The sequence below is a fragment of the Camelus bactrianus genome, chromosome X (genome assembly GCF_048773025.1).
Source record: "Camelus bactrianus isolate YW-2024 breed Bactrian camel chromosome X, ASM4877302v1, whole genome shotgun sequence".
In the NCBI taxonomy this organism is placed as follows: Eukaryota; Metazoa; Chordata; class Mammalia; order Artiodactyla; family Camelidae; genus Camelus; species Camelus bactrianus.
In genome coordinates this window covers 41,548,156-41,561,091 of record NC_133575.1, presented here as the reverse complement: position 1 = coordinate 41,561,091, position 12,936 = coordinate 41,548,156, and the positions used below count along the sequence as shown (strand labels likewise).

The 12,936-nt window shown below is 41.5% G+C and overlaps 1 protein-coding gene across 1 annotated transcript; it reads left to right on the top strand.

Annotated features, from left to right (window-relative positions):
* The first annotated feature begins 4,386 nt into the window (after window positions 1–4,386).
* On the top strand, window positions 4,387–11,979 carry LOC105083684 (rho-related GTP-binding protein RhoG). Its single transcript, XM_010973598.2, has 2 exons — window positions 4,387–4,534; window positions 8,553–11,979. The coding sequence occupies exon 2, from the start codon at window positions 8,568–8,570 to the stop codon at window positions 9,141–9,143; it is 576 nt and encodes a 191-aa protein (XP_010971900.1). The 5' UTR covers window positions 4,387–4,534; window positions 8,553–8,567; the 3' UTR covers window positions 9,144–11,979.
* Window positions 11,980–12,936: the final 957 nt, after the last annotated feature.

The following is a 12,936-nucleotide window of genomic DNA, read 5'->3' as shown; positions in this document are numbered from 1 at the left end:
CACATTTTTTTCGCTGTGACTAACTTAAAATGAGCTTATTTACTGGTATATAAATTCTACCTCTATAAATTTGATTTAAAAAGAAAAAAATAGAAGTTGGCAATAAAAAGAGATGAAGTACTGATACATGCTACAGCATGGATGAAACTCAAGAACATTACGCTAAGTGGAAGAAGCCAGATACCAAAAGATACATTGTGTGATCCCATTCATGTGAAATGGTCAGGAAAGACAACTTCATAGAGACAGTAAGTAGGTTAATGGTTCCCTGGGGGTTGGGAACAGGGAGTGACTGCACCTGGGCATGAGGGATATTTTGAGGGTGATGGAAATGTTCTAAAATCAAATTGGGATGATAGTAGCACAATATTATAAATTTACTAAAAATCATTTAGTTCTACACTTAAAACGAGTGAATTTCTGATGTGTAAATTATATCTCAATAAAGATGTTTGAAAAACATAATCGACCATATGATCCAGCAATCACGCCTCTTGGTGTCTATCCAAATTAGTTGAAAACTTATGTCTGCGCAAAAACCTATGCTTAGATGTCTATAGTGTGTGATTCAAAATTGCCACATCTTGGAAGCAACCAAGATGTCCTTCAGTGGGTGAATGGATAAACTGGTACATCCAGACAATGAAATGTTATTCAGCACTGAAAAGAAATGAGCTATCTGGCCATAAAAAGACATAGAGGAACCGCAAATGCACATTACCAAGTGAAAGAAGGCAATCGGAAAAGGCTACATGTTGTATGATTCCAACTATCTGACATTCTGGAAAAGGCAAAGATATAGAGACAATAAAAAGATCAGTGGTTGTCAGGGATTGGGGTGGGGGAGGGGAATGAGTAGGTGGATCACAGAGGATTTTTCAGGGCAGTGAAATTATTCTGTATGGTACTATAATGGTGAATATATGTCATCATACATTTGTCAAAATTCAGAATGAAGAGTGAAGTCTAACATAAACTATGGACTTGGGGTAGTAACAATGTATCTATAAAATGCAGGTTCATCGACTGTAACAAACATACCGCTCTAGTGCAGAATGTTGATCATGGTGGAGGCTGCATGTGTGAGAGGGCAGGGAATATATGCAAATTCTCTGTATTTTCAGCTCAATTTTGCTTTTAACTTAAAGTTGCTCTGAAAAACAAACTATTTAAAACAAGAAATGAGTTATAAAGCCATGAAAAGCCATAGAAGAAACTCAAATGCATATTACTAAGTGAAAGGAGCCAATCTGAAAAGGCTACATATGGTATGGTTCCAACTATATAACATTCTAGAGAAGGCAAAACTAAGAGACAGTAAAAAGATCAGTGGTTGTTGGGGGCTTTGGGGAAGGGAGGGACGGATGAATACGCAGACCACAGAGGATTTTTAGGGCGGTGAAACTATTCTGTATGCTACTATAATGGTGAAAACGTTTGTTAAAACTCATAGAAGGTACAACTCCAAGAATGAAGTTTAATGTAAACTGTGGACTTTGGATGGTAATGATGTGTCAATGCAGGTTCGTTGATTGTAATAAATGTCCCATTGGAACTCGCTGTCCTTTCTGCTCAATTTTGCCTTGAACCTAAAACTGCTCTAGAAAAATAAAACTCTATTTAAAAGTAACTGTTTAAACAAAAATAAGAACAATATATTGTGAGGTAAAAGTAGTATTCATAACAGTAGCATAAAGTCCAGGAAGAGAGAAAATGGAAGTATATTCATATAAGGTTCTCATACTCTTTGTGAAGTGGTATAATAACACTTGAAGGGAGACTGATAAGTTATGGATGTACACTATCAACCTTTAAGCAACCACTAAAATAACAAAACAAAGAGGTATAGCTAATATGCCAACAAAGGAGATAAAATGGAATGAAAACAATATTGATTAATCCAAAAGAAAGCAGAAAAAGAGGAAAAAAAGAACAAAGAAGAGATGGGGCAAATAGAAAACAAAAACCAAGATGACATTCAAACCTAACCATATCAACAATCACGTTAAATGCAGACAGTCTAAAAACCCCAATTACGGGGGAATGATGATCAGATTTGGTAAAAAAGCAAGACCCAACCGCATGCTGCCCACAAGAAATACCTTTAAATATAAAGACACAAATAGGTTAAAAGTATGTAAAAAAAGATGTACCATGATAACATTAGTCAAAAGAAAGCTGGAGAGGCTATATTAATATTGGACAAAGTAGAGTTCACAGCAAAAATACCAGAAATAAATCGGGTAATTTTATATATAGCAGTGTGTATCTGCATATCCCAAACTCCTAATTTTATCCCTCCCATCACCTTTCCCCAGCTGGTAACCATAAGTTTGTTTTCTATGTCTGTGTGTCTGTTTCTGTTTTGTAAATAAGTTCATTTGTGCTATTCTTTTAGTTCCACATACAAATGATATCATTTGTAAAAACCTATAATGATAAAGAATAAGAAAAAGAATATATGTGCATAATACACTGAATCACTATGCTGTACACCAGATACCAACACAACATTGTAAATCAACTACACTTGAATTAAAAAAAGAGGGTAATTTCATAATGACAAAGGGGTCAATTAATGAAGAGGACATAATTCTAAACGTTTGTGCACCTAATATAAGAGCTACAAAATGCATGAATCAAAAACTGATAAACTTGCAAGGAGAAATAGACAAATCCACAATTCTAGTCAGAGATTTCAATACTCTTCTCTCAATAATTGATGAAACAAGTAGGCATAAAATCAGCAAGGATGTAGTAGAAGTAAACAACACTACCAACCAAACTGACCTGGCTGACATTTATAAAACATTCCACCCAATAACAGCAAAATACATTCTTTTCAAGTATATATGGAGTATTTACCAGGATAGGCTATATTCTAGTTAATAAAATAAGTCTCAATGAATTTGAAAGGATTCAAGTCACACAAAATATATTCTCTGAAAACAATGGAATTAAATTACCTATCAGTAACAGAATGATCTCTGGGAAATTCTCAAATATTTGAAAACTATTCCACTTCTAGGTAACACAAGTGCCAAAGAAAAAATAAAAAATAAATTAGAAGATATTTTGAGCTGAATGAAAATGAAACCACACCATATAATCTATGGCATTCTGCAAAAGCGATAGGGGGTAATTTTAAGTACTAAACACGTATATTAGAACAGAAGAGGAGGAGGGTCTAGCTCAGTGGTAGAGTGTATGTCTAGTATGCACCAGGTCCTGGGTTCAATCCCCAGTACCTCCATTAAATAAATAAGTAAATAAGTAAACCAAATTACCTACCCCCAAAATTAAAATAAATAAAAATAAATAAATTATAAAAAAGAAAGTATCTCTGCACTGAATTTTAAAAAAAGGGAAAAAAGAACAGAACAAAGTCTCAAAACCTTCAGCTTTCACTTCAGTAAAAAGAAAAGCAAATAAAACTCAAAGTAGAAGAACAAAAATTATGAAGATTGAAGTGAAAATGAGTGAAATAGAAAACAAAAACAATAAAGAAAATGAACTAAACCATATTCTTGTACACCAATGTTCATTGAAGCATTATTCACAATAGCCACAAGTCGGAAACAACCCAAATGCCCATCAATAGATGAGAAGTAGGTAGAAAAGTCAAACTCATGGAGACAGAAAGTAGATTAGAGGTTGGTTTCCAGCACTGTAGGAAGAGGGGAATAAGGAGTCATTGCTCAATGGATACAGAGTTTCTATTTAGGGTGATGAAAAAGTTTCGGGAATAGACAATGGTGATGGTTGCACAACTTTGTATTGTACTTAATGCCACTGACTTGTACACTTAAAATGGCAAATTTTGTTATATATATTTACCACAACTTAAAAAATAATGTAATATACCAAAAACTATTGACTTGTACAGTTTAAACGAGTGAATCGTATGGTTTGTGAATTTATAGCTCAGTAAAGCTGTTAAAATAAGACTGCATAAACATTCTGACTTAATTATCTAGGGTGGGGGCTTGGACTCCCAGTGATTTAAAAAAAAGACTGCATAAATTATGATTCCATTTATATAAAACTCTAGAAAATGCAAACTACTATCTGGTGACAGAGAGCCACTCTAATTTACTACCACATTTTCTTTTCTCGTCTCCATTTTTCCTAACGCTTTTTCAGTTTCCTGACTGTCTCTTTATGAAAATATTTGTCTTGATGAGAAAACAGGGGTCTGGGGAGGAGCAGGTGGCCTCACTTTGTCAAGGGAAACGTGAAGCTCGGGGACCTCTGAACCGAGGAACTGGTCCTGGGGTCCAGATCTCAGTGATCCTTGATTCCGCAAAGGTGTAGTTTAGAAGCCTGCGACTCGCAGAGCGCGAGGCGGGCGCTAGAACTCGATTTCCCAGGAGGTCTCGGGGCACCGGGTGGAGGCTGCGTCCCATGACGGGGCGGGACTTGGTCGCTGCCCGGATGTGGCGCCGAGCCCGTCGAGCCTGCCCAGCCCAGCGAGAGACGCCAGGGAGGCTGCCAGCTGCGGTTGAACGGCGCAAGGAGAAGACCACTTTGTCCGGTAATCCTCATCGAGAACCACCCTCCAGGCAGCCCCCACTTCCGCTCTTTTCTCCGCCAGTCTCCCCGTCCCTGGGGCGGTTGCCTTCGTCTGTGAGCCCCTCCTTGGATGGGAGGGATTTGAGGGTGGGATGAGTTGTTTGTATACCGAGGGAGGTTGAGCCAGCTCTTACGATTTGTGAATCCGACGTGAGGCACCTCTCTCTCCCAGGCTTATGAGTCCAACTGAAGTTCCAGAACCAAGTACCCTTGGTGGAAAAGGTGCGAGGGAAGTCCCGAGCGGGCTTGTGGCGGCTATCGTTGGGTCACTGCAATTGCCTCTCTGGTTGTTTCAGGCGCAGGGTAGTGTCCCCAGGCTCCGGGTTGGGGAGTGTTCTCATGGCTTCCTTTGCCCCCGAGGGTCCTGAAGTCGTCTTTGACTGAACTTGAACCAAAGAAGTCAGTCTTCAGTGTGAAAAGGCCTCCCGGATTTAGTAGATAACTCAGTTGCAGAAAGCAGTAAATAAAAATGGGGGTCCTCTGCTGAATTGTTTTCGTTTCAGAAAATTACACAGAATGATTTCCAGTGGATTAGACTTAGACTTGTGAAAAGGGTGAGAACGGGAGGAAAATGTGCTAGAAACCGTAAGACTTCGAGCTGCATTCTTCTCTTGACTGCTACTCGGTCTTTTATGTTGTGTGTCCAGCCTAGGAGAAAACTGACTGCTGTGCAGGGTACACGTGAAGAAGGATGCTTTGTCGGATGAGATTGGAGGATTTCGAAGAAACTATAAATTCTAAGGTTAAAAGTGAATGACCAACTCGGAAGGGAGCCTTCTGGGGTGTTGGTCTCTGCAGCTTCAAGCCTCTTCCAGTTTCTAATCCTAAAGGCATAATTAATGATCTCGGAGCTGATCTGATGGCTACTTCACAGTGCTCCTGTGAGGCTTAAATAAGATATGTGAAAGCCCTTTGCACAGTGCCTATAATAGGCTCTCAATTTTTAGTTTCCCTTTGCTTCCGCATAGCAACTTTTTTTTCCCCCTCTGGGCCATGCACTACTGTGTATTACTGTGTGCCTTTTTACGAAAGTCCTGCCTTTACCATAAGACTGTAAGCTTCTAGCATCACTCTTTCAAAAAGCAAACCAAACAACCAGCCTTTTTTTTTGAGTCCCTCCTAGCAATGCATTGTGCATCATAGTACCCAAGAGAGTGTGTGGATAGTGGTGGAGGTGAGGGAAAGCTGTGGGTGATCTGTAACAGGACAGCATCGTGCTGCATCCTGGAGCTGAACAGAACAAGCTTTTCTCATATAGGTGATGAACAGAATATTTGCCTTTCTCTTGTAATTCCTAGCCTCTCTCAGAGCTCCCAACCCTTTAAAAAGTATTATTTTTATTTTTGGTATTTGAAACCATTTTTAAGTGTACGGTATAGTAACGTTAACTATATGCACATTGTTGTGCTCCAGCTCTAGAATTTTTTCATTTGAAACTCTGTATCCCTTAAACAACACCCCATTTCTCCCTCCCCCCAGCCCCTGGCAACCACCATTCTACTTTCTGTTTCTATGAGTTTGACTATTCTAGATATCTCATATGAGTGGAATCATGCAGTCGTTGGCTTTTGGGGATTGGCTTATTTCACTGAGCATAACGTCCTTAAGGTTCATTCATGTCATAGTGTATGAAAAGATTCCCCCTTTGCAAGGCTGGATAATAAATATTTACTATTATTATTTTTTCTTTATTCATTATCCAGTGATGGACATTGAAGGTTGCCTCCACCTCTTGGCTATTGTGAATAATGATGCAGTGAACACTGCTGTGCAGTTATCTCTTTGAGGTCCTGGCTTCAATTCTCTTGGATATATTTTTTAGTGTTATTTTTAAACTTGTTAACTATGGACAATTTCAAACATACACACAAGCAGAGAAAGTCATATAATGACCCTGTGGGCTGAATAAGTGAGTCAACTGTACAAAGCAGCACCCCACTCCCTGCCCCAAATACCTGGGACTTTTGCTGAACCCTCCTTTCCATTGAGAGTTTGCTACAGGTAAGAATGTTTTGGTTTTGTTCAGACCCGGGATATTCTAGCTGCATTTCATCATCTAGGCCCACCATCAGTGTGACTCGAGTGCCCATCTACAGATCGTATTATAGGTACCAGGAGTATTGGCAGACGTCAACAAGTAGAAATGAGTGTAGATGGCTTTTCCTAGTTATAGAAATGAGAAGCTAAACTTGGGGTACAAAGTGTGCCTAAGAGTTTTGCTCTGGTTCTGCAACCCCCTCAGATGCACTGTTGTCCTGAAAGCAGTCACTTTGAGCAGAGACACTGGATGATACTTAGAGGAGGCGGGGAATATGAGTGGTACACGCAGTAATTGCTATCGGAGGAGAAGGAAATTAATCCAGACTGGGAAAGTTAAGGAAGCCTGTTCTCAAGGAATGTGGTGGTGACTTTGCCCTGTTTCCATTGGCCTTGCGAGTTTGGTCCTTAAGCCTATTCCTAGATGGAAAAAAACAGAACTGACAGTCAGTTACTACTCTGGGAGGGTTGCCTACTAGAGCTGAATTAGGCTCTGGACTTTTAGCTGTGGGCCCCATACTAAGAAAGGCTTCTAGGTGGAATGCCTCGCTGGTCAGAATTGGCTGTGTGAGGAGAGAGCTACCCCTAGTGGGCCCATGTGAAGTGCACTGAGAAGGCCAACTTCTCTTTACTCCAAATGAGGTGTTTTGTTTTGTTTTGGTTTTGTCCATGATATGGGTCTAATGTAGACCTTCACTGATAAGACAACAGGGTTGGGGATGTATCTATTCCCCCAGGTTCCCAAGGTGAGAAATGAATTGATTCCCAATTTTTTTTCTATTATCAAGTACATGTGACAATTCCCCTTTCCTCCATGTTCTGACACTTGAAGTTAATGCTATAAGGATCGGGTCTAAAATTAGGGCAGTAATTAAGAAGCTAAAGAAAATGGAGTGCATTGGGGGCACCAACAGGGTAGGGCATTGACAGGAGATTAATATGGGGGTATAAACATGGCAACTCGTAGTAAACATGCTCTTTGGAGATCACCGTGTTGTACCATGAACTCGCAAAAACTTGATTTATGAAGAAATGGATGAGAATATGGTGGTGTTATAACCTGTAGGTTTTACCTGGATAGAGTGGGAAGAGATGAGACCCCTGGTTTGTCTAGCACTGTAATCACATTACAGAAGTTTTGCCTTCCCTAGCAGAACAGTAATTATTGTGAAGTCAGAGTAGCTTCTAACACTTAACGAGTACTTCCTATATGGCAGGCGCTCAAAAGGACGGCACACTTCAGGTTAAAAACTTGCCCAAGTTCACAAAGCTTAGGAAAAGAGAGGACTAGTTTATGACTCCAGGCCGTCTGACTTCAGAGTCTGGACTTTTTACTGCTTCTCTGTGTGGCTGAGTCTGACTGGCCTTTCTCTCCAATATTATGATGTTATTATTTTTCAGGAACAGAGTGTTTCTTTGCTGAGTCCATAGCCACAGACCCGAAGTGAGAACCTTGTTTCCTTTTGTTTCAACCTTGGCAACCTTCTTTCTATACCAGTGTTTTAAAATTAGTTAACATTTATCTAGCATCTACTATATTTTGGCACTTTTGATACAATATGTGCAGACCTTATGACAACAGTGTAACATAAATACCTATGTATACAACGGGTTATAATCTTTTGGGGCTCACGGCCCTTTCTGAGAGTCTGATGACAGCTTTGGATCCTCTTTCAAGAAACATTTACTTATGCACGTACACATAATATTGCAAACTTCAGAGGCGGCTTCTAGAATCTACTGAAGCCTGAACCCATGGACTCTGTGGTGAGAACTTTTGCCCTATACAACCTTTCCCAGCTGACTCTTCTATGGTGTTAAGGGGCCAGACAGTGGGGGTCTTACCTCCTTTCTTCCTCCTCAGAGAGAAACGCTGATACAACTTAGGCTCCCTAAATTAATCAAATGTCTATGAACATTCTTTCTTTGTCTCTTGTACACAGGACTCCAAGGGAAGAATGCAGACGATCAAATGTGTGGTTGTGGGAGATGGGGCAGTGGGTAAGACCTGCCTCCTCATCAGTTACACAACGAACGCCTTTCCTGAGGAGTACATCCCCACTGTCTTTGACAACTATAGCGCCCAGACGTCTGTGGATGGCCAAATCGTCAGCCTGAATCTGTGGGACACCGCTGGCCAAGAGGAGTATGACCGACTGCGAACTCTCTCCTACCCCCAGACCAATATCTTTGTCATTTGTTTTTCCATCGGCAACCCATCCTCTTATGCCAACGTGAGGCATAAGTGGTACCCAGAGGTCTCCCATCATTGCCCCAACGTACCTGTTTTGCTGGTGGGCACCAAGAGGGACCTGCGGAGTGACCTTGAGACGGTGAAAAGGCTGAAGGAACAGAGCCTAGTGCCCACAACCCCTCAGCAAGGCACTTCCCTGGCTAAGCAGGTCGGGGCTGTGAAGTATCTGGAGTGTTCAGCCCTGATGCAGGATGGGGTCCATGAGGTATTTTCGGAAGCTGTCCGGGCTGTGCTTTACCCTGCCACAAAGAAGAACACCAAGAAGTGTGTCCTCTTATAGCTGCCAGGGTGCTGCTTGGGGACTGCACCTCAAGAGAATTGGGGGTGGGGGGTGTGATCCCTTTGACAGCATTTAACAGTGCCAGCATGAGCCATTTCTCTCTTCTCCTGGAAACCCTAGACTCCAGGTTATTCGGCTTTTGGAGGAATGAAGAGAGGCGAGTTTGTACCTGGTGGCTTTGATGTTTGGTCTGAATCTCTTAGAGGAAGTTTGAGAGCGTGTGAGTGTGCGTGTTTCCTGTGTCAAAGCCGTTAAGAGGAGACGCCACCAAGTGCTGTTCTTTTCTGTCCTGGCCAGGCCACGACTGAGCAGAGCAGCCTCACGCTGTTTTGGAGGCTTCTGCTTGGCTAGTTTTTAAATCCAATTTCAGCTTCCCTGGCTGTATTTACCATTGAACAAGTGCCTCCCAGAAGGACACGTTTCTTCAAGTTTTCAAATCATTGCCTTAAACTTTCTGCCATGTTAATTTCTGAAAAGCATTTTATGTATGATTCTTGGGTGTTTACCAGTGTTGACATGTTCTTTCCATTCTTGAGATGAGACAAGTTTTGCAATAATGGTTAAGCAGCATTTTTCAGAGTTCTAGATGATATGGCAATAGATGTTTCTTAAAAGGGTTCCTATGGTCTAATAAGGCAGGAACCAGTGATTTAAATAATGCTGAATAGGTTCTTCTACTGCAGGGATGTATAATTTTAGTAAGTATGCAATATTTCCCGAAATTATTTCATTGAACTTTTTTGTTTTGGTCCCATGTGACACCTGTTAACATCTTTGGGAACACAGGTTCAGAGATGTCGGGTTAAAAGGGTCTAGGAATTCCCATGGAGGAGACTGTGAAGAAAAAAAGCATACGTGGTCCTGTTCTTTGTGATGTTTCCCTCTTCATGCCTTTGAGAGGAATGCTTCCCAGCCACGGACTTGTTACTGGTTCCTCTCCCGTCCTCAGGAGGTGGGTTTGGCACTTAAGTCACGATAGCGCACTGGATGTGGGATCTGATGTTCAGCTCTGCTGTCTGATTCTGCTAGCACTATGGGCCCGGTAACGTGGAATTAACAATCGCTCTGAAAAGCTGTGTCTCTGCGGCTTCTGTGTGGCCCCTTTTTTCTGTCACCTTCTGCTTTAAGCAAAGATCACTGAAGACTAACCCCCTAAATAAAACCAACCAACCAAAGCAACCAACCAGATGTCCTGCCAGTCGTGGTCAGGGGGTTCTATGATTCCCTGAGACTTCTGATGTCATTCCTTGGAGTCACTCTAAAGGCTACCTTGCTCTCTTCCTGTTCCTCCCTTCTCTCTACGTCTCCGTGTGTGTGTGTGTGTGTGTGTGTGTGTGTGTTCCACCCTGTGTGCCTTTTGAGGTCTTTCCGTTGCACCAAGAGACTTGGGGTACGTTGGGTCTCGAGACCACAGGGCTGTTGTCCCCCTCATGGGGGTTTTGCTGGAGTTGCCCAGCCTGCCTTGGGGCTGTGGGAGTCAGAGTCCACATCCCAGTGGACCTGCTGCCCTTTCTCCCTAGTTGTATCTTTGACCTTCTTCACATGCTACAGAAGGAAAACAACTTCTCCACCTGGCAGAGAGTGGTTGGCAGCTCCTCTGTGTGGACAGCCTCTCACCCTGCCAGAATAGCATGGGATTGAGAGTTTGGAATGGAGCGGAAAGGATCACATACCTCCCCTTGGGGTGGGTGACATGTCTGTGCTTTGCTCTGTGATGGTCTTGCCATTGCTCTTTGACAAGGTATGACCAGAGTAACCTCAGGCTAACTGATCCTCCTGGATAGGGTTGCCAGATAAAATAATTTCTTTCAAAATTTTTTTTTCAGTGTAAGTATGTACCGTGTAGTATTTGAGACATACACTAAAAAAATTGTTTGCCGTTTATCAGAAATCACATTTAATGGGTGCATCCTGCCTTTTTATTTGCTCAATCTGGCAACCCTACGCTTGGATAATCTGGAATCTGGAGGTCAAGCAAGTATCAAGTCTTGATAGAAGATACAAGGTTATGTAAATTCTCTCTTCCTCCTATTCTTCTGGTTTCCCTTTTCCCTCAGGTTGGCCTAAAGTGTTTGGTTTTGTTTTTCCTTTGTCACTGTGCCCTCCACTTCACACAGTACTTCACTGGTGTATATTTCTACACCACTGATTGTCTAAAGCTGCAGAGAAGCCGGGATGAATACTCTTGTCCAGCATATGCCTCCTATCTCAATGTCAATGTACTGTCTCTCTCTTCTGGCGTGTGACCCAGGGCCTCCTGTGGAAGTGGCAGAGGTTCTATATGAACAGTGTGTTAACTGGAAGAGGGTGAGGGTGGCCCAGTAGCACTTTGGAAAGTGGGGCTTCTATTATAGTCGCGTGGCCACTGTAGGCGTCAACTGGCCTGTGGGCATGGTGCCCACTGACCACAGGCAGCTGAATGAAAGTGTCTTCCAGTCTCAGGATGTTCTGATTGATGCCACCTTGGGGGCTCACAGGACTTCATGGTTGAAAGGAGCTAGGAACATGGCTGTCATCTGTGTCTCTGGGACCTTTTGTTTAGCTACTGAAACCTCTTAAGCTGGCTTTCAATTGAATAGTGCCTCCTACTCGCCCTTTGCTTGGCAAATTCCCAAATGTAAGCCTGGGTGTGGTTTGGGCAAACTTGTGTCCTCTAATAAATGGAGGTGTGATCCACAAGTCTGAGAGAGTGGTTTTGTATTGGACTGATTTAATGGTTCAAAGCATACACTGACATCCTGGTTTTTATACTTAAAAGAAATTTGTATGAAGACTAACATGCTAATATCACTTTTAAGTTATTCATAATGAATGATAATAAACTTTTCTGATTTTACTGGGTCTGTTGCTTTCTTAAAAAAATCAAAGCAATTCCTCACTCCCTCCCCATTTTGTTTGGAGTGGTTTCTAAATGCTTTTCAATTTACAACGGATGAAATAACTGTAATTGTCATGCTGCACATTGCACCTGTGAATAACTGTACTTACTTTTCTAAACCAGATACTCAGGGAAGGGAACTGTCTGCCCTGCTAACATTGATTCTCTAGTTCCTGCCCACCCCCCACCTATTCATCTCCAGGATTTAGCTTCATTTCCTGGTTTTCACCAAGGACAGATCAGTTGCTTCCCTGTTGGGAGATTTTTCTCACTTGTTACACTACATTCAGTCAACAGTTCTCAAGCTCCTTTTGTGGTACAGGCATTACTGTGCTGGGGACTGGGTTGTAAAGATAAGATGTATCATTTAATGTCTTTTGCCTCTTCCAGTTATCTCAGGAAAACATCCTTCCTCTGTTATAAAAATGAACTAATCCTGGCTGGTGATTGTAAATAGTGCTGGTGCCCTATTAAGTGCATGATTTAAGGAAGAGCAAAACCATGTTTTTGGTTTCTTTAAACAGCTTTATTGAGGTATCACTTTATATACCATGAAATTCATCCAATGTAAGTGTACAACAATGATTTTTAGTAAATTTACTGAGTCATGCAACCATCACCAAAATTCAGTTTTAGAACATGTCCATCACTGCAAAGAGATTCCTCAAGCAGTTAATCCTTGTTCTCACCCCCAGCCCTAGGCAACCATTCATCTACTTTGTTTTTTCTGAACATTTCATATAAATAGACTCAATATGTGGAAGGAACTCTCCCTTCGTTTAATGTTCATTCATTTTGAAGCACGTATGGGTACTTCATTTCTTTTTATTGTTGAAAAATATTTCATTGTATGGATATACCATATTGTATATCGTATCTACTCACAGTTGAGGGACATTTGGATTGTTTCTACAT

Coding starts and splice junctions, on each gene's coding strand:
- LOC105083684 (XM_010973598.2), top strand. CDS start 8,568: ATGCAGACGATCAAATGTGTGGTTGTGGGAGATGGGGCAGTGGGTAAG.